Source organism: Equus przewalskii, chromosome 4 (genome assembly GCF_037783145.1).
Source record: "Equus przewalskii isolate Varuska chromosome 4, EquPr2, whole genome shotgun sequence".
NCBI classification, from domain to species: Eukaryota; Metazoa; Chordata; class Mammalia; order Perissodactyla; family Equidae; genus Equus; species Equus przewalskii.
In genome coordinates this window covers 102,838,549-102,863,776 of record NC_091834.1, presented here as the reverse complement: position 1 = coordinate 102,863,776, position 25,228 = coordinate 102,838,549, and the positions used below count along the sequence as shown (strand labels likewise).

Here is a 25,228-nt window from a genome sequence, read left to right as displayed (position 1 = left end):
CAGCAGGTGCTGTGTGGCCTACAAAGCTAAATATTTGCTATTGACCCTTTACAGAAAAATTTTGCTGCCCATGCTCTAAGCCATTTAGAATATATCTGGAAACTATAATCTTCAAACCCTCAAAGATTCAATGCAGAATATATTAAAATAAGTTCAACTGGGGCCGGCCCGGTGGTGCAGCGGTTAAGTGCACACGTTCTGCTTCGGCAGCCTGGGGTTCGCTGGTTCGAATCCCGGGTGCAGACATGACACGCTTGGCAAAGCTATGCTGTGGTAGGCGTCCCACATATAAAGTAGAGGAAGATGGGCACTGATGTTAGCTCAGGGCCAGTCTTCCTCAGCAAAAAGAGGAGGGTTGGCAGATGTTAGCTCAGGGCTAGTCTTCCTCAAAAAAAGAAAAGAAGTTCAACTGTAGTTGCCTTTAGCAAAGTATAACTATCAGATTTAGAAATAATGGCCCCTAAAAAATACTCCTATATTTTTAGGTATTGATAGCTCTACCTTTTAAAAACCTTTTCGAGGACTGGTTTATTCTCACCACTTCTTAACCATAAAGCAAAGACAAAAGTAAAGGTTTATTTGCTATCATACAGATCCTCTTTCATTGATTTCAAGTAGATAGCAGTTACTATTCAGTCAAATGTCTAATTGTGAGCTAATCTGAAAGACCAAAGTTGTTTTTTATTGATTCCTGAGGCTAGCTGTTCCTCTCACCTAAGAGGCATCAGCTGTGAAGCTTTCCTGGCGCCTGTCCATTGTTTCTGCAAACTTGAATTTCACCCACTTCTAAGGGAAGCCCAAAATTACTCACCCAGACCACTGCGCAGAGGCCCCACAGCCGCCTGGCTAAGAGCACCCCCTTCCTCCACAGCTTCCAGGGAGCAGGAGTAAGGGACTGTGGGCTGCCACTGGCACCAGTGTGCTCAGGCCTGAGGAGTAATCCTTCCTCTGAAAGGAAAAATAGCCACACTTGAGAGCTCTGCTCTTTGCTCAGGCTTTGCAGGTTACTGATTTCCATACTTGAGAATAGTGCTTGAGAAAAAAGAGACCATTTGATGCCACCGTCTTCCCACCTTAACTTTTAGTACCCATATTAGGAATGTGTGTCATAGGATGGAAGTGGATTTGCATGAACTGAAAATCAGACATGTGAATAGTTCACTTATTTCTTAACATTTCCAATTATATTAGCAAACTTTGGGGGCTCAAATGCAAGGTGGTTTTGGATGTGGCAACAACCAGTTGCCAAAAGCAGATGGAGGAAGCGAAACCAAGAAACAGCGAAGCAAACGGACTCCGAGGACTGGGGAGAAGGCAGCGCCTCGCTCAAAGAAAAGGAAAAAGGAGGAGGAGGAGAAGCAAGCGGTGTATTCTACCACGGACACCTTCACGCATCTGAGACAGGTGAGTCCTTCACTGCAGCCCCTTTGAAAATACAAGGAAGTGAGACATCAAATGCTTTTTCAACCCTATGAAACTGAAACTCTCTTTATTGCCATCATTTCCTAATTAGAGAGTTACAGGGATAAAAGACATCTCAACAAGGAACCTAATAGATTTCCCATTTGCAAGCAAAATTGCACCTTATCCTATTGGCATCTGAAAATTGTAGTGAAATGGATTGGTAGGTGATGGTCAAGATTTACTTATGTTCAAAAGGAGCAGCCTCAGCACCAAGAAAAATTCTGTCCGCATTACTTGTGACTCTGGATGAAAGGAAATGCAGCTGCTGGTCTCTCTGCATAGTAACCTCTACTCTTACACCTTTGCGGTTGTTGCAGAATGGGGGAGACAGCCACTAAGAGTGCCATTCATGGTACCTAGCCTCAGTTCGCACCCTGATTCTTGCTGAGCAAAGCTAAGGAATGTGTTTTTCTTGTTAGATGCCGGGCAGCATCTCTTTAAGACAGATAAGAATAAAGCTTATTTTTAAATATATCTCAAAGATTCTGTAGTCTCTCTCACTTATTCCAGCATTTTGATACTTGAAATTTTTAAGTCTTACTTTTCTCAAGCCTTATTTGACTAAGTTGCCTTGGGTCTTAGAAAAGTTGAGAAACACTCTGTTTTGTTTATCGTGTACATTACTCTTAAATGTGTTTTTTAATAGCAGCTCTCTCTGCTCCCTCTAATGGAACCAATCATTGGAGTGAACTTTGCGCACTTTCTTCCTTATGGCAGTGGCCAATTTAATAGTGGGAATCGACTTCTAGGAACTTTTGGCAGTGCTACCCTTGAAGGGGTTTCGGATTACTATTCTCAGTTGATCTACAAGGTATGTTTCTTTGCCAAGGTGTCACTTGCTTCCCTCTTTGGATACCGTGTCAGAATTGGTAGAGCGTGTCTTGTTTTCCATCTAGTTTACATCTAATCTTCCAAGTTTCAATGAAAAGGTTAAAATTTTACCAGGTGAAGTGTTTTTAATATGAACATTTGAAATTTTTGTATAGGTAAGAATACAAATTGTGGAAAACATTCCTTATATATTTCCATGGTAGAGAAAATACTTATTTCCCTGTAACCTTCATTAACTCTTTTTTTTTTTTTTTTTTAAGATTGGCACCTGAGCTAACAACTGTTACCAGTCTTCTTCTTTTTTTCCCCCTGCTTTTCCTTTTCAAATCCCCCCAGTACACAGTTGCACATCTTAATTGTGGCATGTGGATGCCGCCTCAGCATGGCCTGATGAGCGGTGCCGTTTCCGCACCCAGGTTCCGAACTGGTGAAACCCTGGGCCTCCGCAGCGGAGCACGCGAACTCAACCACTCGGCCACGGGGCCGGCCCCTATTAACTCTTAAAATGAATCCAAATTCGCAGTAAATAAAATAAAAAATATAGTTAGGAATTTACCCAGAAAATGAAATCAAAAAATTAAAAAATGTATTTTTTCTTATAATTTAGGTACTACTTGCAACTATGCACTAATTCTTAGCCTTCTAAAATAATATCAAACTAAATCAAGTTTATCTTTTGGTATTTTTTTAAAACATTCTTTACTTCACATCTGACTTACATAAAATGATCTTTTTTACAAAAGTATTTGAGAGGATCATCAGTTTTCCTGAGGGCTTCTCTTCTTACTTTAATATTGAAATCATTCTCTTCTGCTGCTCCCTTTATTACTGCTGTTGGCTTTTCTCTTTAGTTAGAGTCTGTCCTAACTCTCGCAAATACCTTCTCTTCTGAGGCAAGCTGTTCTCCAGCACAACTTCTTCATCTTCGTGAAATCCTAGATCTTTGCAAGATGTGTAACTGTACCTTGCACTCGATCTGCATGGTCGTATTGGTAGTTTTCACCAACCCCTGAGAGACTAGTCCGTCGGTAAATGACAAATTGATGACACGTTAAGCAGGGGGAAGTGTCTGCAGGGCCGCACATTTGTTAACGATTCACTTATTTTAGTCTTACTGCTGCTACTTTGCTTCTTTTAGAGATTTTAGATAATTCAGATTCTAATATCTAGGTTGTGAGTTGCAATTAGAGGATTAAGACCACAAATTCTCAACTTTTTTGTAGAACTAGGGCATATCTTAATGAAAATTTAGGAAAGGAATTTTTGAGAACTTTTGACAGCTTCTTGGTTGAATTTTAAAGCTAGCCTTCACTGGCTGTAGCAATGAGACTGGAAAAGAGTTGCACAGAATAGAATCAGGCATGATGTAAATTTGCTTCTTAATTTCAAAGCTGAGTACTCAAACTGGGCAGAATAAGCAAATGGATATGTGTTCATACAGTCATGAGTATTTGTGTCACTAAGAAGGCTCCTGGCCTCGTACGTTTGTTTTCTTCTTGGTGTGCATTTAGGAACGAAGGTGCATCTTGAGTACATTTCTGTAGCCTTGTTTTCATGTGCTAAAAATTCACAGAACTAAGTTTTAGCAAGGTCGTGGCATGTTTGCTCAGTAGCATATAATTTAAAATTTTTTGGTCTCCTGCAGCAGAATAATTTAAGTAATCCTCCAACACCCCCTGCCTCTCTTCCTCCTACACCACCTCCTATGGCTTGTCAGAAGATGGCAAATGGTTTTGCAACAGCTGAAGAACTTGCTGGAAAAGCTGGAGTTTTAGTGAGCCATGAAGGTATGCTAAGCCTCCATGTTACACTGCTGGGGAGGGTGCCTTTGCCGCTGTGTGTGGTGAAGTGGCAGTGGCATTGTAAAGTTCCACCCACTTACTAATTTTGACTAAATGCATTTATGGTTTTGTATTTTTGCTTTTCCAGTTACCAAAAATCTAGGACCCAAATCATTTCAGTTGCCCTTCAGACCACAAGACGACTTGTTAGCCAGAGCTATTGCTCAAGGCCCCAAGACAGTCGACGTTCCAGCTTCCCTTCCAACGCCACCTCATAATAATCAGGAAGAATTAAGGTAGAAGTTCCCTTTTTTCCTCAAATATTTGTTAGTTATTTCATTTTTTTAAAAATGTGTATACGTATGTATTTAGCGTAATGCCTGTGGGAATGGCATGTAAATACATTTAAGGGGTAAAATTTGGCCAATAATTTTCTTCAGAATTTAAAGTTTATAAAACGTTCTTACTCTTAGATTAGTTTGTGCATTTTTAAAATCTTAAATGATCTGGGAAGTTCAAGCAGTAATAATCGAATAGACATTAAGGCATGGGAATCTGCGTGCAGAATATTTCAAAGATCACTGTCCTTTATAAGCTAATTAATGTGATTTATTGAGTTTATTGATGTTTGCAGGTGTCTTAACATAAAAGCGCAATAGTCCCAGATAGAAGAGAATGCTTTTGTAGAAGAGCATTTAAGGCTGTCTTGTCCAGAGTTTGTAACTTCTTGGTATCAGATTTGTAGCCCCGAGATTCTGATTGGGGAGAATCAGTTCCTTTCGTGGGCACTCGCCACCCCAGTAGTCAGATCCAGGAGCAGTTCTTACACACTTCATCAGATTCTCTCTCTTCCTTGAAAGATGTGGTAACTAGCATCTATCTGATGAGACACCGTTTAGACTAAGTTCCCCACTTTATTAATGACAGAACTGTGGACCAAAGAGGAGAGGTAACTTGTCCAGACTTAGAATCCAGGTCTCCCTGTTTTCTTCTGTACCTTTCTGCTAGAAATTGCCAAATCTGTGAATCGGGAGCAGGTGTGGGAGGCAGCCTGCTAACTCTGTGTGTTTGGTGCCCTAGGGCAGGGATCTGCTCCTCTCCTGGGTTTCTCAGGGACTCTGTTGGAAGCCTTGCTTGGGTCTCTAATAATGCTGCTTCTCACGTTCTCCTTCAGCATGACAGTGTCTCCTCTTGGGGGGAAGCTGGTGGTTCAGCAGGTTCACAGGGTGGTGTACGATGGTTAGCCTGAGACCACGCTTTCCCTCCAAGCCCAGTCTCCTGGGTAACCTCTAGCTTCTTGGGGTAGACCAGTCTCTTCTTTTTTTCACCTTATCAGTTAAGAAAAGTAAAGGCCTATGAAGCCACAGGGACCAAGTTTTCTCCCGTCTTGCCGCAATAAACAGCAGCAGCAGGAGAGCTGTGCTGTCAGCGACACAGTGGGTGTCGCTGCAGGTGTGACTTGGGTGTGTGCATGGACTGCTCTTTCCTTTTCCAGCCGCAGGAGTGTTCCCATCACCTCAGTGATCTGGAACTTTGCAGAGGTGTGTGTATTCATCCTTTCTGTGCTATGTTGTCACGTGAACATCGTCTGTCTTTGGCAGATCTCTAAACTTTAATGCTGAAGCTTTAGTCAGAAGAGAACATACCATTTAAATTACTTTATAGTTAAACATATTTTTTCCCCCAAGAAATTTCCTGTTTGTCTCTGAACTGCCTCACTGGCTTATGTTATTGCCATTGTCCAAAGGAATTTGCAGTCACATTCCTGGGTAGGGCTGCCTTGGTGCAGGTGACCCCCCAGTGGTGGATTTGCCCGTGTTGATGGGCTGTGTCTGTTCTTCTCTCAGGATGCAGGATCACGGTGCTGATCGGGATACTCCTGACAGTTTTGTGCCCTCATCTTCTCCTGAGAGTGTGGTTGGGATGGAAGTGAGAAGATACCCAGATTTGTCATTGGTCAAAGAGGAGCCTCCAGAGCCTGTGCCATCTCCCATCATTCCCATTCTTCCCAGCAATACTGGGAAAGGTAGGGAAGATACCTGGCCACGTGATTTCTCTTTACATATGCTCATTTACTCATGTTAATGTTTTGATTTTGAAAAGCCATTAACACTCAAGTAATCTTTCCTCCTCCTCTTTTTTTTTAAATTCTGTCTTCCTTTTTAAGTTTCGGAATCTAGAAGGAACGACATCAAAACCGAGCCAGGCACTTTATTTTTCCCATCACCTTTTGGTTCATCCCCGAATGGTCCCAGATCGGGTCTTATCTCTGTCGCAATCACTCTGCACCCCACTGCTGCTGAGGTAAGGATGCCAGGGCTTTTTTACGTGGTAGCACACGTCCCCAGTTTAAAGTTGTGCCAGGTCACTTGCAGTGAAACGTGCAGCAGGGTCACGGAGGAAAACAGGCTGAAGTTAGGGGTGGGATTCAGTCGTTTCAGACATCCGGGCTGCTTTTGAGTACTGTAAATAAGCATTCAATTATCTCAGCCTACCTCAAGGTGAAAGGGCACAGTGAAGTTTGAGCTCTCGTTTTTTAATTAAAGGATGGGTACTTTGGAGAACTCTTTAGAGAGAAACTTTTTGATAACTGTTTACACATAGGAAATTAAGCAGTAAAGAGATTTATCAACAATAAAAGTTTTACAGAAGCCATGTAAATGTTGTTCAGGTAGCAGTTGCTTGCATCAAACACTAGGAAAATTGCTGAGGGTTCTTTTTTTAAACTCTTAATTCTGTGAAGACGTTTTGGTCATTGACAACATAGCAGGAGTGTGGCACTCGTGCATTCTCATGGACTATTTCAGACTTCTGCCCAGAGCCGCACTGAGTCCGCTGGGAGGAAGCTTTCTGAGCAGCTGTAAAAACTGATAAGGTTCATTCCTTGTGGTTTTGTCCTCCACACCTGTTAGATATTAAGATATCCAAATGAGTTTAATGCTCTCTCGAATATTTAATGTTAATTAGAATCTCTTTATCAAGATTTCTGTTTATGAAAGCTTTATTTGGATATTGGTCCATTAAAACAAATTTTTTCCCAGAGACTCTAAGTCAGTCTAAGTAAAAGTTGTTGGATTTGCCTGCAATATGTGTATGCAGATAACGTTTATCTGAGTGTGAGTTTTTCTTCGGGGGTTCACTGCTGCCTTGTGGGTGGGTAACACAGTGTTTGCCCTTTGTTTTAGAACATTAGCAGTGTTGTGGCTGCATTTTCCGACCTTCTTCACGTCCGAATTCCTAATAGCTATGAGGTTAGTAATGCTCCAGACATTCCATCCATGGGTTTGGTCAACAGCCACCGAGTAAACCCAGGTGTGGAGTATCGACAGCATTTATTTCTTCGTGGGCCTCCACCAGGATCTGCAAAACCTCCCAGATTAGCAAGCTCTTACCGGCTGAAGCAGCCGAATGTACCATTTCCTCCAACAAGCAATGGTGAGCTAGTTTACATTTTGTTAACCCCTAATTCATTCTCGACTCAAAAGTTGAGCTTATTCTCTTTTTAAAATCTAACTTTAATTTTTAGCAGATAACAGGTCACGTTGATGTGTAACCCTTGGCAAATTAACCTTCTTTTCCTTTGCTTCTACACCTTCCTCTTCCCTTTTCTCTTGTGCCTCAGCCCCGTCTCGGCAGGGCTCTTTTCTCCCCTGGATGCGCTCAGGCCTTCCCCGCGTCTGAGGGAGTGGGCCGTTTGCTCAGACCTGCTAATGCAGCTCTCCTCCCATCTCACTGGTCTGGTCCCATCCTCGCCCCTGCTTCCTCCCATCTTTCTCTCACTTGTTTCTGTCCTTACCCTGCTCTTAGAACCCAGCAGCTTCTCAGTTCTCAGCTTTCAGTGCTCCCTGAGAGTTGCCTGTGTTGGATTTTGAACTCTTAGCCTCTAGCTGCTTCGGAAACACTCATTTTTTCCCTGCCACTCCCCTACTGCCTTCACACCCTGCATGAATGATGCCCTCTGAGTATGCCTCAGGCTTTCTAATCTGAGTCCTAACTTACGTTTTTATTTGGCCCTGGAACTTTCCTCATCCCTCTTTGACTTTCCAAATCACACTTATTTAAGACTCTTGAACCGATACCTTTTCATCTTTCACAAAACATTTTTGTATTGTCTTAACCTTCAAGCAAAAGCAATATCTCTACCCCTGCCTACCTGACTCACTTTGCACTGAGCATGAGTGTTAACATGTGGTGGTGATTTGGTTTTCCTCCGTCCTCCCTGTATACTAGCATTGTTCTCCCAGCTGTTTGAGAACAGGTGTGTTCCTTTATTTGTACCCCAGTGCCATCTGTGTAATAGATGGCCCATAACCGTTGCTTAGAAGATAAGGTTTTTATTAATTAATAATAATATAAGGTAAGTTAAATGAACCATGTTATAGTAAGTTGATATAACACAATTTTACACCATGTACCGCCTTGTGTAATGGGTTAGTTTTAATCACTAAAAAAGGTCTTCTGCCTTTAGGTCTTTCTGGATATAAGGATTCTGGTCACGGTATCGCAGAAAGCGCTGCACTCAGACCACAGTGGTGTTGTCACTGCAAAGTGGTTATTCTTGGAAGTGGCGTGCGGAAAACCTTCAGAGATCTCGCCTTTGGGAACAAGGTACCTTGACAGCCCTCCCTGACCGCTGCGCCTGCCTCCGCTGGCCGTGTCCGGGCCATGCTCTGTTCCGGCAGCAGGAGGAGTCCACTTGGGGGCCCGTGACACAGTTCCTGGGGGTACCTCAGCATGTGTTGGATGTGCTTGAGCATAAAGCCAGATGGCTACAGCAGACTGTTAAACTGCACGTTATGAGAACCCCTGTTTTTTAAACAGAGTGAAATATGGATAGTAAAGTTAATTTTTGTAAATTTCTCTGTGGCTAAATTATTATGTGCTAAATATTGGCACATGGTTACTTTTTTACTCTTAAGATAGCTGCTTTCACTTTTAATATAACATAAAAAACCACAACGTATAGATCTTATTTTTATTAAATTTTGATTTGTGGAGATTCCCACACATTTTTCTTTGCTTTTCAGGATTCTCGAGAAAGCTCCAATAGAGTGGAGAAGGACATTGTCTTCTGTAGTAATAACTGCTTTTTTCTTTATTCATCAACTGCACAAGCAAAAAACTCAGAAAGCAAGGTAAAATTAGGACAATCTTAGTTAACCAACAATGTAATGAGTGCCCTGTCTTCTGGGGCTACTTAGTGAAGAAAACAGAGAGCTCTCTGTCGAGGGAATCTAAGCAGATGCCACTTAGTCAAGAAAGAGTGTTTATGAAGAACTTGTATGCATGTTGCCATTTCAAATTGAGTAAGTTCTGCTTACTTGAGAAGAGTGGGTAGACTTAAATTATATCTCAAAAGTTCAGAATTGAATAAAACACTAATATTAAAATCTTTAATTTTACTTATTTAACTACAAATATCTTAATTTAATCCAACCATAAAATACTGCTTTTGTTGATCTTATTCCAATGGGAAAGCCTGTTCACAAACACAATTTAAGTCTGTTCATGTGTTTTGGGGAGAAAGTATTTTGCTCATCCCACGGTGGGAAAGTTCTGCTTTACCTGATTCTGTGTGATTTAAGTATCTCAGTGTGTAGTCGATGTGGAGGATATATGTCTGTTTGCCCTGAAGGAAGTTTTTCCTGTCAGTAATACTGCCAGTCACGCCTCCCTCCAGATCGTTGCTCTCCTGCGTCTTTCTTGGAAGAAGGTTCTAGGGAGTCTTTCTTTTTAACAGGCAGTGGTCCTGAGGATAATGAGATCCAAGCTATATGCCAAATAACCTTAGACTTTGAATTAGAGTACATGAGCCTGTGTGAGAGGAGGGGCTCTTCTTTCACCAGACAGTCACGTCAGTGTAAAGGTCCTGCCTGCTTCTGGGTTTTATATGAGGCGTGTTTTTTTTTCAGGTACTGTGTAGCATCGGGGTGCATGAGAAGAGGGGAACCTGTGGGTTTGGTGTTTGTTAGTTTACGATACTCTGTACCTAAAGAGAAACTACTGGAGCTTCTCCCTCAGCTCTCTCAGCAGTTGGATCAGGCCTGGGCAGCCTCCGAGAAAAGCTGAATATCATTTGTTTGTTATCAAGGGACTTCTTCCACTTTTACGCTGATTAATTAAGCCTAAGATTAACAGACAGGAATTTCAGAGAGTAGGGATAAACTCATAGAAGATTATGTTCCTAAGTTCTTATTTGGTTTAACAAAACCACTGTTCCCTTGTACAAATTAAACTAGCTAGCTCCTGGGCCAGCCCCGGGGGCCTAGTGGTTAAGTTCAGCACACTCCACTTCGGTGGCCCGGGTTCAGTTCCTGGGTGTGGACCTACAGCACTTGTCTGTCAGTGGTCATGCTGTGGTGGTGGCTCACGTACAAAAAGAAGAAGATTAGCAGCAGGTGTTAGCTCAGGTCAAATCTTCCTCAGGGGGAAAAAAAATTAGCTAATTAGCTAGCTCCTGGACAGCATTGATTTTTCTGGCTTTATTATGGTTAGAAAGAGGGGTGTCCAAGAAGGTTTAAGAGCAGAATATTCTCAGGAGTTACGGCTTGGTAGAGAAGGCCTGGGCAGGATCCACAGACAGTGCCCTACTGTCATAAGCCCTCTCGCGATACTTAAATACCTTGGCCGTCCGGCATCAACTTCTGCTGTCTGTGAGTCCTCACCACTTACTTAGAGACCCTTCTCCTACCTACCCCCAGAGTCACACACCCTGTTAAAACCCTATTGCTGTGCCTTTTGTTTTAATAAGAATTGCATTTAGGGCTGATGAATTACTTTTCTGTTTCATATTTCTTTTTATTGCACAGGAATCTGTTCCTTCGTTGCCACAGTCACCTATAAAAGAAACACCTTCCAAAGCATTTCATCAGTACAGTAACAACATCTCCACTTTAGATGTGCATTGTCTCCCGCAGCTCCAGGAAAAAGCTTCTCCCCCGGCATCACCTCCCATCACTTTCCCTCCTGCTTTTGAAGCAGCCAAAGTGGAGGCAAAGCCAGATGAGCTTAAGGTGACAGTCAAGTTAAAGCCTCGGCTAAGAACTGTCCATGGTGGTTTTGAAGATTGTAGGCCGATAAATAAAAAGTGGAGAGGAATGAAATGGAAGAAGTGGAGCATTCACATTGTAATCCCCAAGGGGACATTCACACCACCCTGTGAGGACGAAATAGATGAATTTCTGAAGAAGTTAGGCACTTCCCTTAAACCTGATCCCGTGCCCAAAGACTATCGGAAGTGTTGCTTTTGTCATGAAGAAGGTGACGGATTGACAGATGGCCCAGCAAGGCTGCTCAACCTTGACTTAGATCTGTGGGTCCACTTGAATTGTGCTCTGTGGTCCACGGAGGTCTATGAGACCCAGGCTGGTGCCTTAATAAATGTGGAACTGGCTCTGAGGAGAGGCCTGCAAATGAAATGTGTCTTCTGTCATAAAATGGGTGCCACCAGTGGCTGTCACAGATTTCGGTGCACCAACATTTATCACTTTACTTGCGCCATTAAAGCACAATGCATGTTTTTTAAGGATAAAACTATGCTTTGTCCCCTGCACAAACCAAAGGGCATTCATGAGCAGGAATTAAGTTACTTTGCAGTCTTCAGGCGGGTCTATGTTCAGCGGGATGAGGTGCGACAGATTGCTAGCATCGTGCAGCGCGGGGAGCGTGACCACACCTTTCGTGTTGGAAGCCTCATCTTCCACACGATTGGTCAGTTGCTGCCACAACAGATGCAAGCATTCCATTCTTCTAAAGCGCTGTTTCCTGTTGGCTATGAAGCCAGCCGACTGTACTGGAGCACACGCTATGCCAACAGGCGCTGTCGCTATCTGTGCTCCATCGTGGAGAAGGACGGGCGCCCGGTGTTCGTGATCAGAATTGTGGAGCAGGGCCATGAAGATCTGGTCTTAAGCGACAGCTCACCCAAAGGTAAGATCCACCATTTGTATGCTCTGCAGAGCTATTTAATCTTAAGCTAATGAATGTTTGATGTCAATATTTCCGTGTTTTTTCTCATGTTTGTTTAATATTTTATAACAACAGATGTGGATTTTTCATTTACAAATACCTATCTATGTTAACTTCTTGGTATTGTTGTACCTTGCTCTCTCTGCTGTTCAGTTTTCTAGACACTTGCTAGACTCACTCTAAATCAGAATATGTATTTAACATGGAGTTGATAAAATAAGTAGAACGATTCGTAGATGAGCGTTGCCTGTCGTTTACTGTGGGGACCCTCTCACTGTCAGCTCGTAGGCAGGAGCCATCTGTGGAGCATCGTGTGTACACTGTCTCATCTCAGGAGCATCAGAGACTAAACAAATTTAGAGCAGAAATTAGACACTAATTTTGACCTCTGGAGTTAATCCTAGATTGCCTTTTTTTTTTTTTATTTGTGAAATTACAGTTGTACATCATTATTAGGCATGTTGTAGGTACACCACTTCACCCCTAGTGCCCTACCCCCACCCCCCTTTCCCCTGGCAACCACTGATCAGTTCTCTTTGTCCATATGTTAACTACCACCTATGAGTAGAGTCATACAGAGTTTGTCTTTCTCTGTCTGGCTTATTTCACTCAACATAATACCCTCAAGGTCTATCCATGTTGTTGTGAATGGGACGACTTTGTCCTTTTTTATGGCTGAGTAGTATTCCATTGTATATATATACCACATCTTCTTTATCCAATCATCAGTTGCTGGGCACTTAGGTTGGTTCCATGACTTGGCCATTGTGAATAATGCTGCGATGAACATAGGGGTGCGTGGAACTTTTGGAATTGCTGATTTCAGGTTCTTAGGATAGATACCCAGTAGTGGGATGGCTGGGTCATAAGGTATTTCTATTCTTAACTTTTTGAGGAATCTCCATACTGTTTTCCATAGTGGCTGCACCAGTTTGCATTCCCACCAACAGTGTATGAGGGTTCCCTTTTCTCCACAGCCTCTCCAACATTTGTCACTCTTGGTTTTGGATATTTTTGCCATTCTAACAGGTGTAAGGTGATATCTTAGTGTAGTTTTGATTTGCATTTCCCTGATGATTAGTGATGATAAGCATCTTTTTATGTGTCTATTGGCCATCCGTATATCTTCTTTGGAGAAATGTCTGTTCATGTCCCCTGCCCATTTTGTAATTGGGTTGTTTGATTTTTTATTGTTGAGTTGTGTGAGTTCTTTGTATATTATGGAGATTAACCCTTTGTCGGATAAATAACTTGTGAATTTTTTTCCCAATTAGTGGGCTGTTTTTTTGTTTCAATCCTGTTTTCCCTTGCCTTGAAGAAGCTCTTTAGTCTGATGAAGTCCCATTTTATTCTTTCTGTTGTTTCCCTCATGTGAGGGGTTATGGTGTCCGAAAAGATTCTTTTGAAGCTGATGTCAAAGAGTGTACTGCCGATATTCTCTTCCAGAAGACTTATTGTTTCAGGCCTAATCTTTAGGTCTTTGATCCATTTTGAGTTTATTTTAGTAAATGGTGAAAAAGAATGGTTGATTTTCATTCTTTTACATGTGGCTGTCCAGTTTTCCCAGCACCATTTGTTGAAGAGACTTTCTTTCCTCCATTGTATGCCCTCAGCTCCTTTGTCAAAGATTAGCTGTCCATAGATGTGTAGATTGCCATTTTTATTGATGCAGAAATGGGGAACAGCTTTTTTAAAGTTTAGCAGTTTAAAAATATGTATGAAAATGCTCTAAAGATAATTCCAATAGAAATAGCAATTTCATATTTTAATTTAAATCTGAGAGGAAAGGAACATATCTACAGCAATTACTGATCGGACTAATCCTTTGAAAATCTAATATGTTATATGGCCAGTATGAAAATGAGTTGACTGCTTGCATTAACTTCACTTACATTAAACTTTTCCACTTTTATTGTTTCATTTCCTTAATGCAACATATTCTTTTCCCCAAAATTTCATAAAGTCTTTAAAATAAACCGCTGCTGTCTGATAAGCAGGTAATACCAGGCTTGTTAGATCACTGCCCACCAGGGTTTACTTGGAAACTGGTAAGTCTCTGCAAGTGGTCAGTCCTCATTCGCTCCTGTTGTCATACTGCATCCTGTTTTCCTCTCTATTGAGCTGAGAGCAAGTTTGTCATAGAAAATCTATATGTTTTTGTCCATATACAGGTGTTTGGGATAAAATTTTGGAGCCTGTGGCATGTGTGAGAAAGAAATCTAAAATGCTCCAGCTTTTCCCAGCATATTTGAAAGGAGAAGATCTGTTTGGCTTGACCGTCTCAGCAGTGGCGCGGATAGCTGAATCAGTGAGTGCCTCGAGCAGGACTCCACGTGGGGACTCTCCTGGGTGCACGCGGTGTTGCTCAGTGTGGCCGCTGTGGCACACTTAACTTGTGCTGTACTAGCCCGGAGACTTGGAGGTGGTGACTTGGCCTGTGGGTTAACTCCTGTCTCTCTCCGAGAAAACGACGCGTCCGTGATTCCACGGAGGCCTCAGTAAAGCTAACGTCTACTCAGTGAGGGGCCACAGCCGCAGGTTCTCTGAAAGGGGGGAGGCGCCGCACTCTGTCTTCCCGTCACGCTGGGCGGCTGAGGGTCCTCCCCGCTTTGCTTCCTCGAGCTCTCCTGTGCTCGCCAGCGTTAGTGTGCCCACTCCCTGACCCGGGGCGTTTCTGGCCACTTTCCTGCCCTCGTCGTAGGGTCAGTCGGATACCAGGAGCACTTAGGTCTCCCCTAACGTCTGTGATCTCATACAATGACAAGCATGGCCCAACGAATCTAAACACAGTGCTTCTGGAAAACTGCATGATTATAAGGCATTATCTTCAAGAATAAGAAATCATTGATGAGTTTTCTTTGGAGAGGCAGAGGGCACCCCAGAAGCCGTTGAGTAATATGCCCAGTTGCCTCCTTTGGTATAGAGACTTGCCTAAATGATATGTATCTTTTATGTCTCTAGAGAAATATGTTCACAAGAAATATATTCTAGAAAAGGTCTTTAACATATAGATTATTTTACAATTAAACCTTAAGTTACCACCTGTACTCCCAGGACATTGAGAGAGAGAACACTGTCACATCACAGTCAAACTGAAACAAGTGAGAAACGATTAAGAAAGTAAACCGTATAAATGCCTTTTAACTGTACTTAATTTAAAAATTCCGAACAAAGATATAAATGTTGGCATTAACCTAGCTGATCGGACTAAGCTGTGAATTAGTACCCTCCCCATGTTTGGAAAGGTTGGAACAGTCTGATCCTAAAATCCCACAGTCGTGCACATTGGTTGGTATGTGGTTGTCCTGTGGGTTAATCTTTTTCTTCAAGGAGCATTTCCAGTTTCCTAAGTTCTGTTTTGAAACTGAATTTGCGTATTCACACTTAAATAGATCTGAGTGCAGGCCAATTATGTAAAGACCATTTTGTTACCAACATTTTGAAAATGTTGACAAGTTATCCCCTTTGAAATTCGAGCTGGCCCATCCTGTGGCCAGCTCAGCAGAGCCTGAGGTCTCAGCCAAGCGGGTTACCTTTCGTCTCTTTGCTTCTTTCCAGCTGCCTGGGGTCGAGGCGTGCGAGAACTACACCTTTCGATATGGCCGCAATCCTCTCATGGAACTTCCTCTCGCCGTTAACCCCACAGGTTGTGCCCGTTCTGAACCTAAAATGAGTGCCCATGTCAAGAGGTTTGTGTTAAGGTATTTTGTTTTAACTTCACATAGTACAGCCCAGGGTTTCTAGGCGTATTCGTGGTTTTTTGTGCTTGATCTGTCTGCTGCTTACAAACCCTGCTGTCTCTGGCTGTGTCTGTGCCTGACCACATCAGAGAACTTGCCGTGTGGCTCTGCTAGGCAGCTTTCCATGTATGTTCCTGTCAGTAAGAATTTGAATCAGCCTGGCTTCGGGCCTTATTCAGAGATATCTTCAGTTTTCCTTTTATTTTTTTCTGTTGATATGCCATTGTCTGCAGGCCTCACACCTTGAACAGCACCAGCACCTCAAAGTCATTTCAGAGCACAGTCACTGGGGAGCTGAACGCACCTTACAGTAAGCAGTTTGTGCACTCCAAGTCATCGCAGTACCGGAAAATGAAGACGGAATGGAAATCCAATGTGTATCTGGCCCGGTCTCGGATTCAGGTGAGGAAACACATGGTCCTCAGGGAGAGGAGAGACACAACAGGATCTGGCAATCAGAAGATACTGACATCTAGTATGTGAAAAAGGATTTCACATGGCTGCAGGAAGGGAATCGCATTTTCGAAATCGTATCAAATCGTGTGCATTTGTAACACTAGCTGTTCAGCACATAGTCTTGGAGGAGGATGCGTCCCCTCCCCGAGTGGGATGACAGCTTTTGGAGTCCACATCTTTGCATCCTGATAAGAACTCATGGGGAGCCGGGAGCAGTGTATTTTGTACATACTGGATTTGTGGAGCGCTCACTAGAGTTATTTCAAGCACTTACAAAGTGAAGAACACAAAATATTTTCAAAAGGTGCTCCAATTTTGAGAGTTATCTTTTGGAAGCCGCCTTTTCATGAAATCATTATACACTCTGGTGGATAGATTGTGGACTGCCTTACAGATAAAGCCATCCACACGCTAAGCATTTAAATTTCTGTCTGTAGTCCGTTCTTTCTGAGCTGCAGACCTCAAGGACCAAATGCCTATTCAGCGTCTCCCCTTGCATGTCCTAGAAGGGACTTGGAAAGCTCTCACTTTGCTAAACTTCCTCAGTCCCTAAGCCTGATTATTCTTCAGGATCCTCACGTTACAGAGTGCTGTCACCATCGACTAGTGTACGTTGGCTTCCATACACCCGGATCCAAGGTGTCAATCAAGTTCTCTTGTGTTTTTTTTCAGTCCGCCACCCTCCTCTACAAAGTTCTCAGATCCACTCTCAGGCTCTGCCTCCCGCTTTAATCTAGCATCTCATTCGTCCACACCATTGCAGACCCGCCTGTCTCCTCCCATCAGGTCCCACTCAGAGCCAGTGCCATCTCTTCCAAATATATAAACCCATCTACAGTCCACTGTCTGTACTCATTCCGATTCTTGTTCCTTCCTTGGAACCTTTTTCCTCCTCTGGAAGATTCAGGATCTTCTCTGTTTTTGATATTTGGGCATTTTACAAAAATGTGCCTGGGTTAGGGTCATTTTGATTCATTGCTTTCCTGACTTGAGCCATTTCAACCTGGAGCAACATGGCCTTCAGTCTGAGAAAGGTTTTTGTATTAATTCTTTTGCAAGTTCCTACCTGTTTCTGTTTGCACCTAGAGACAAGTACTGGACCCCTGAGAACCTGGGTCTCACAGTGTGGACCCCAGACTGGCAGCATCGGCACCTTCTGGGGACTTGCTGAGACCTCAGGGCTGGAGGCCCGGCCTCACTGACTCCAGCCTCTGAGGGGACCCCAGGTGGTTCTGGCGCCTGCCCGAAAGGATTTCTCTCTCCCCTCAGTCCTCTTGTCCTCCTCCTGTTTTTGGTTTCCTCATTCTCTTCCTTGTTCTGAGACTTCTGTTTTATCTGTTAATCTTTCTTCTGTGTTTTAAAATATCAGCTAAGAGCCCTTTCTGCTCTTGATCATTCAATTTGATTTCTTGTTTTCACATTGTATTCTTGTATTCACAAGAATACAGCCTCTTTCTCTTCTTTCTGTGGTTGCCTTGAGACCGGAGCCTCTCTCAGATTCTTGGGGAAGTGAGTGCTCTCTCTGCTCCTGGCAGTGTCTCTGTCTTCTCTGCTAGATCTATCACTTTACCATTTTAAGGGTTTCCAAAGAGCTCATTCACTCTTTTTTTTCAGATTTTAAAAAAAATTTTTTCCTTTTTCTCCCCAAAGCCCCCGGTATATGGTTGTATATTCTTAGTTGTGGGTCCTTCTAGTTGTGGCATATGGGATGCCACCTCAGCATGGCTTGATGAGCCGTGCCATGTTCGAACCGGTGAAACTCCGGGGCGCTGAAGCAGAGCGCACGAACTTAACCACTCGGCCACTGGGCCGGCCCCTCATTCACTCTTTACCATTCCTGTTCTCCAGTGTTGGTTTTATTCCCTTACTGTCATTTTAATCGTTGCTCCACTACCTGTGTTCAGTCTGTCATCTTTAACCTGAAGCGTTTGGTGAGTTTTTGTTGTTTGATCATCTTTTTTCATCCTTCGTTCCACCTGCCTCCCAGCTAAGCATGCCGATGATTTAGTGTGTAGCCTCTGTTTTTTCTGTGCTACTATCTTAACAATGTGTACATAGCTGTGTGTACAGATGAAACTGGAATTGTGTCATATACACTTTTCTACTAGTACTCAGGAGTCCACTAGATAACCTGCGGTGGCTCTGCTGCATTCTCTGATCGCTGTGCGCCATTCCACGATGTGGATGACCTGTAATTAACCAAACCATTACACCACTGATGAGCATTTAGTTTACTTTTTTTTGTTTACAAACAGTGTTCCCATCAATATCTTGTACAGTTTATCCCCACATATTGATAGCTTCACTCCAACGGGGTATATTTCCAAAAATAAGATTTCTGTACAAAAGTGTATGCACTTTTCATTTGAGTGGATGTGGCTAATTTTCTTAAAAAGGCTACGATGCATGTGTTCCTGCGGTGTGTGAGGCGGGTTGCTGGTCTCCCGTCTGCAGTGTCACCACCCTCATATCTCTGCGCCGGCCTGGCGAGCGTGAGCTGAGCCTGCTGTCTCAGCTGCGGATCCTGCCTCCTGAGGAAGGAGCAACTTTTCATCTTTGCCATTTGGGTTTGCTCTCCAGTGAACTGCATATTCATATCCCTGTCCACTTTTCAATTTGTAAGAACTTGCACTACTAGATATTTTCCCCTACAAAACGTCCTTTGCCTGCCAAGAAATATGGTATCTTTTTTCTTTGAACAGCTTTAATTTTTATAGTCAAACATGTAATTTTTTATAGCTTCTTGGCTTGGTTAAGACAAGATCGTATATATAGTCTCATAGACTTTTTCTTTCAGAAATTTTATTTTTTATGTTTAAGACACTTGTATTTTCTTCCGTTGAATAACCAGTTGCTGAAGCAGCATCTGGTAAATAGCCATCCATGTCAAACTGAATTTTCACACCACCTACCGCTGGACGTTGCCTTCCACGTGTGCGTGATCTCTCTGGGTTCTGTTGATTTCCACTGGTCTTACCTGTTGTACCAGCTGTACTGAGCTCCATACATAGTCTTTTTTGGTGTTCTGTTCACCTGTGAGTCATATCTGGAATTGAACAGATAAACTGCATAACTCTGTTTTTCAGAAGGTAATTCGGTTCACATACCGAAACCTGTAACAGGCCCTGTGTCCTGTGTGCCCCGAGGGGCTGTGGGCCTGGGGTAGTGCACCAGGGAGCACCTGCGCGTCTTTCTTCCCTCTCCCCTGCCGCCGTCTGCTCAGTTTTAGTGGAGAATGCAGAAACTCAAACTGGGACAAGAAAATACAAATATTCATGGAAATTATCCATATTTTCTTAGTATGTTATTTTTCCAGAATATATCGTGCAAAAAAGTTTAAGTGGTACATAGAGTATGTGACTTATTAGGCTCCTAGCATAGACAGTACGAGCTGCTGAGTGAGAGAGAGGCTCCCTGTTTAGCCAACTCAGATACCTGTACATTTCTCTAGCAGCCTTAGAATTTTACGTTAGGGAAAAACAGTGCCTTTCCCAAGGACTTTATTTCTTTCCAACTTTCCTGATGATTAGAGCAAAGTGACTTTCCCTGTTTTTCCTTTTTGTCCTGGCTTCCAGGACCCCATAGCCAAATCTGTAACCCATTTCTAGTATTATTAATAATCCCTTCAGTAAGCCTTATTTCTGGTTTATTAAGCTTGTTAATATCAGTCCTTTTAGAGACAGCAGTGGGATAGAATAAACACCAGACGCCATCACCCTGCTTAGTTGGTGGGATCTCAGCATGATATTACATGGAAGATAAGATATCCTGATAAAAACATGGCTAGGCAGTCAACAGTGTTAACTTTGTAAATAAAAGACACAAAAACAAGGTAGTGATGGCATGGCTTTCAGTGGTAAGATTGTCTAGTCTTCGAGTTTCAGAGGATAACATATTCAATTAAAAAGATCATTTGAGGGGCCAGCCTGGTTGGCGCAGTGATTAAGTTCTATGCTTTGCTTCGGCAGCCCAGGGTTTACGGGTTAGGATCTCTGGCGTGGACCTACCCACTGCTCATCAAGCCGTGCTGTGGAGGCATCCTTCATACAAAATAGAGGCAGATGGGCACAGATGTTAGCTCAGGGACAATCTTCCTCACCAAAAAAAAAGATTGCTTGAGTTCAAGTGAAATCTTCGTTGTGGCTTTTGGCATGACCCAAGGGTAATATCCTTGTGTGAAAGAGAATGCAGATTTGTGGTCCGAGGAATTGAAGTGTTTTGTGGTTTATACGAACTTTCTTTTGCAGGGACTGGGCCTGTATGCTGCTAGAGACATCGAGAAGCACACCATGGTCATTGAATATATTGGGACTATCATTCGAAATGAAGTAGCAAACAGAAAAGAGAAACTTTATGAGTCTCAGGTCAGTGCCACAGCCGTCCTCTGTCTGTCCCCATGTCGTCCAGACCCCTGAAAGCCAGGGCCACAGCTGACTCTCATGCTAGGGTCAATTTTGAGCAAAAGCTGTACCTGGATATTCTTGTATTTTGTTTCCCATCCATTGGTGTTATTATTTGTGTAGATATAACTGTAGATCGATGAGCCCAGTTTTCCCTGCCAGTTACTGACCTCCCTTCAGACCATGTGAATGTCACAACTGTGGTTAGTGTGACATCCACGGCGAGTGTGGTTGGGGTGTGTTTCACTCAGTTCCCTTCCGACTGGGCCTTCCTGACGTGGATGGACATGGACGTGGACATGAGGGGCTTTCTTGCTCTTTCAGAACCGGGGCGTGTACATGTTCCGCATGGACAACGACCACGTGATCGACGCGACGCTCACGGGAGGGCCTGCGAGGTGAGAGGGTGGCTCTGGCCAGGGAGGCCTGAAGCTCCATGGGCGGTGTGCTCACTAGTCCCTTAGTCGTAAAAATTCAGGGCACCTAGGTTTTGAAAAGAATTTTTATTTAAAATTGTGTATTTTTATTGTTCTATTAATGGGCAAGTAGAAATGTAATTAGGAAGACGTCTTCCTTAGGAACTGAGAGTTTTTAAAGCTTCTCCCAGTTGTTTCACAATAGTTTCTGAAATGGTGGCTTGCAGATACATCAACCATTCATGTGCCCCTAATTGTGTGGCGGAAGTGGTGACTTTTGAGAGAGGACACAAAATCATCATCAGCTCCAATCGGAGAATCCAGAAGGGAGAAGAGGTAAGAGTGTGGGATCGTGTCTGCTGGGTTCACGTCCCTGTATGGAGCCCACTCCATCGTACACGTCACTGGCTCAGTTGTTTTCCCCTTCTTTATTGCTAGGAAAATTCTCCTCGTGGTAGTCACACTTTGCCAGCGTGTTTTATTTCACTATTTCACCTTTCCACACTTTCTTCCACATGGCAGCAGTGAAAGTGTTAGATGCCAGCCCCCCAGGGCCTATTCTCTGTTCCACAGTCCGCATCCCTGCATCACTCGTGTGGCATCGTTTCCCATGTCTCAGGCTCCTTCTTTTCCCCCTACTCCTGGTCACAGTTTGGCAGGATCCATCTCTGTAAAGAGTATGCCTGTCGTCGAGCTGATGACGGAGAACAGCAGGGACTGTTACCTCCGTGGTCTCCGGGAACACATGGCTCACGCGAGATCACCTAAGGCTGCGGACAGCACACTGGGGGCGCCGTGTGGCTCCAGATTGCTTGTATTCACACTTAGGATCAGTACACACTTACAGGCTTTTCACATCAACAGGTTTTCAAACAGTCTGGCTGTTTTATTATTTTTTTCTTTGCTTCAAATGCTGAACTCGACATTTGTTTCTCTGGTCTCACAGAGGCCTGTGGCCCAGCACGTCACTTGTCGAGATGACCGTAGTCTCGAGCGCCTCCTTTAGGGTTCTCGCCTTTCACAGTGTGATCACACGTTTCGAAGGGTGCCAGCTGCCCTAGATCTGGGGCTGTGGGTTTCTGTAGCACACGCCCCTGTGCGGGGGGTGCAGCCTGCAGGTCTTCACTTTGTTAGAGCCGCCAGCCCTTCGTGCACACAACTGTGGGATTATACTTGTATTTTTTGGTCTTTTTGGAATTCCCATTTTTAAACCAAGAATTGACATGAGGCCCATTTTGCACAGCTCGAAGTAACTTTAAGAGAAAGATGTGAGAACCCCAGCATGATGCCAGGGACCCTCGGGGGTGGGGTAACCTGGCGCTGGGACAGACAGAGACCCCACTGAGCTGCAGCCCGCACTGCCCGCTCCCCCTTGAGTGTTCTTGAATAGGTCGCTTAACCTCTCCAAGCCTCTACCTCCTTTTATGTGAAATGGAGAAAATAATTTCCTCACTAAGAACCTAGTAAATACCTAGTAAAAGGCAGTAGAATCCTTACGAAGAGAAGCAGCCCTCAATAAACACTGCTGGATTCCCTTTCAGTGTGGAAAGGAGTCTTTCCAAATAGTGTCCCAGGATATCTGAATCCGAGGGACCTTACCGAGCCTCAGGGTCAGATTCCCCAGGGTTGGGGTCCAGGGGTAAGCAGGGTGAGGCTTGTACCAAGGGCATCGTGCGGCGCCCACACCTTGACAGCGGGGTTGGTCTGCGATGTTGATAATTGGGTCACCCCTAAATAGAGAGACATCTTGCAAATACTCTTTTAAGGGAGGAGAGAGGAAGGAGGAGAAAGATTGGCTGGTGGGGGCTGTGGTCTCTGTAAAACTTGCCCGGCCGGCAGGGGAGGAGGAGGGCAGCCTTTGGGGTCTCAGCGCACTGAGTGGGCCTGCTGGTGGCCTGTGCGCGCGGGGCGGCTGGCAGGAGTGGCAGAAATGCACCTTCCTTAGATCTGGCTCGGCCTAAAGGTGCTGCCTCCCAGTTTCATGCGTCCCCCTGGGCCCCGGGTGAAGCATGGCCCTGCTGGTTTCCTCACTTCTTTCCGAGGTTCCCCGTCTCCCGCCGGGTCCCTTGGAGCCTCGGCGAGTCAGTCTTCTTTTCATTTGCATCTGTTGTGTTTGCTGGGTTTGAGCGCTGGGCGGCTGGGGCGGGGCGGGCCTTTCTCACCCTGTGTCTTTGCTGTGGCAGCTTTGCTATGACTATAAGTTTGACTTCGAGGACGACCAGCACAAGATTCCGTGTCACTGTGGAGCTGTGAACTGCAGGAAGTGGATGAACTGAGATGCATTCCTTGCTGTCTGAGCGGCGGCTTGTCCCTAGGAAGAAGCGATCCAACACGCCCTTTGGATTGGCAGACAGAAAGATACTTTTGTTTTCTGTTTTATGACTTTGAAGACTAGCTTCTGGGAGTTCTGATTTCCTCAGTCCTTTAGGTTAAAGAAGCACCAGGAGGCGAGAGCTGGCGGAGCGACTTTCCTGGCCTTGCTGAGGTCAGCCAGAATTACAGACGGTCCAGCACTTTTGTTTTTTTTCTTTTTCCTTCTTTCTTTTTTCTTTTTGTGGGTGGGTTTTGTTTTGTTTTGTTTTGTTTTGTTTTTTTAGTCTCACTAAGGAGAAACTTTTACTGGGGCAAAGAGCCGACGGCTGCCCTGCCCCAGGGCAGGGGCCTTCCTATGAATGTAAGACTGAAATCACCAGCGAAAGGGAGACGTCCAAAGTGCTGGCCACGGCCTTATCTGAAAAGGGGCAGGCCCTCTAATTTAAAAATTTTTTAAAATAAAGTAGACACCACTGAACAAGGAATGTACTGAAATGACTTCCTTAGGGATAGAGCTAAGGGATAATAACTTGCACTAAAATACACTTAAATACTTGATTCCATGAGTCAGTTTATTGTAGTTTTTGATTTCTGTAAAATAAGAGAAACTTTTTGTATTTATTATTGAATAAGTGAATGAAGCTATTTTTAAATAAAAGTTAGAAGAAAGCCAAGCTGCTGCTGTTGCAGAACTAACAAACTCTGTTACTTTGTACAAATATGTAAATATTTTGAGAAAAAAATACAGTATAAAGATAGTTATTGACCAAATGCTCCCAGGCGCTGCAGCAGCTCGGTGCTTATAAACGTTCCTGGGGATGCGACAATATGACTGTGTGACTGACTACGCCATTTAATTACGTAATAACCAAAATTCCAACCTAGAGTGTGTGGGGTTTTTTGAAACTACGCTCTTCGTACCGAATTGTTTTCTACACCTGACTTCTGACAGAGCGCGTGTACGCTGCGGCTCCCACTTTTATAGCTGTTTTGGTAATTGGAACTAATTTTTCATATTATATTGTTGCATCCCTACTTCCTCAGTCAGGTTTTTTGTGCTTACAATTTGTGATAACTGTGAATAACTGCTTAAAAATACACCCAAATGGAGGCTGAATTTTTCTTCAGCAAAAGTAGTTTTGATTAGAACTTTGTTTCAAGCCACAAGAATCATGTAAACGTACTAGGATCATGTAGCAGGAACTCAATTCTAACTCTCTAGCCTTCTGTTTAACACAAAAGTTTGAAAAATGAAAAAAAAAAAGGAGAGATTGATTGTGCTTGCAGCTGCAGGACGCCGGCAATAGGGTTTTGGAAGATGTAATTTTAAAATGTGTTTGTATGAACTGTTTGTTTACATTTCTTTAATTAAAAAAACACACTGTTTTGTGTTTGCTTGTAGAAACTTAATCAGCATTTCGAACCAGGTTAGCTTTTTATTTTGTACTTAAAATTCTGGTACTGACACTTCACAGGCTGAGTATAAAATGAAGTTTTGTGCACAATTCAAGTGGGCTGTAAGCTGTCGGCAGATTCAGTGACGCAGTTCTGAACTTGTAATGTATATGGCATGATGTATTTTTATCTTACAGAATAAATCAATTGTATATATTTTTCTCTTGATAAATAGCTGTATGAAATTTGTTTCTTGAATATTTTTCTTCTCTTGTACAATATTCTGACATCCTACCAGTATTTGTCCTACCGGGTTTTTGTTTTGTTTTCTGTTCTGTATAATAGTATCTAATGTTGGCAAAATTTGAATTTTTGAAGTATACAGAGTGTTATGGGTTTTGGAATTTGTGGACACAGATTTAGAAGATCACCATTTACAAATAAAATATTTTACATCTATACAA

The 25,228-nt window shown here is 43.4% G+C and overlaps 1 protein-coding gene across 31 annotated transcripts in view; it reads left to right on the top strand.

Annotated features, from left to right (window-relative positions):
- KMT2C (lysine methyltransferase 2C) overlaps positions 1–25,228 on the top strand; it is a 269,708-nt gene extending 244,480 nt beyond the window's left edge. For 16 of the 31 annotated variants that reach the window (XM_070616944.1, XM_070616935.1, XM_070616929.1 and 13 more), the window contains 17 exons: positions 1,192–1,404; positions 2,111–2,275; positions 3,941–4,082; positions 4,225–4,372; positions 5,924–6,102; positions 6,244–6,380; positions 7,262–7,511; positions 8,545–8,684; positions 9,104–9,211; positions 10,886–12,005; positions 14,216–14,352; positions 15,603–15,745; positions 16,018–16,186; positions 20,488–20,604; positions 20,965–21,038; positions 21,284–21,392; positions 23,240–25,228. In XM_070616944.1, the coding sequence (XP_070473045.1) occupies positions 1,192–1,404; positions 2,111–2,275; positions 3,941–4,082; positions 4,225–4,372; positions 5,924–6,102; positions 6,244–6,380; positions 7,262–7,511; positions 8,545–8,684; positions 9,104–9,211; positions 10,886–12,005; positions 14,216–14,352; positions 15,603–15,745; positions 16,018–16,186; positions 20,488–20,604; positions 20,965–21,038; positions 21,284–21,392; positions 23,240–23,332 (3,444 nt within the window). In that variant the 3' untranslated portion in view covers positions 23,333–25,228. The remainder of the gene's footprint in view (positions 1–1,191; positions 1,405–2,110; positions 2,276–3,940; positions 4,083–4,224; positions 4,373–5,923; positions 6,103–6,243; positions 6,381–7,261; positions 7,512–8,544; positions 8,685–9,103; positions 9,212–10,885; positions 12,006–14,215; positions 14,353–15,602; positions 15,746–16,017; positions 16,187–20,487; positions 20,605–20,964; positions 21,039–21,283; positions 21,393–23,239) is intronic. The other 15 variants (XM_070616952.1, XM_070616950.1, XM_070616942.1 and 12 more) reach the window with 14 other exon arrangements.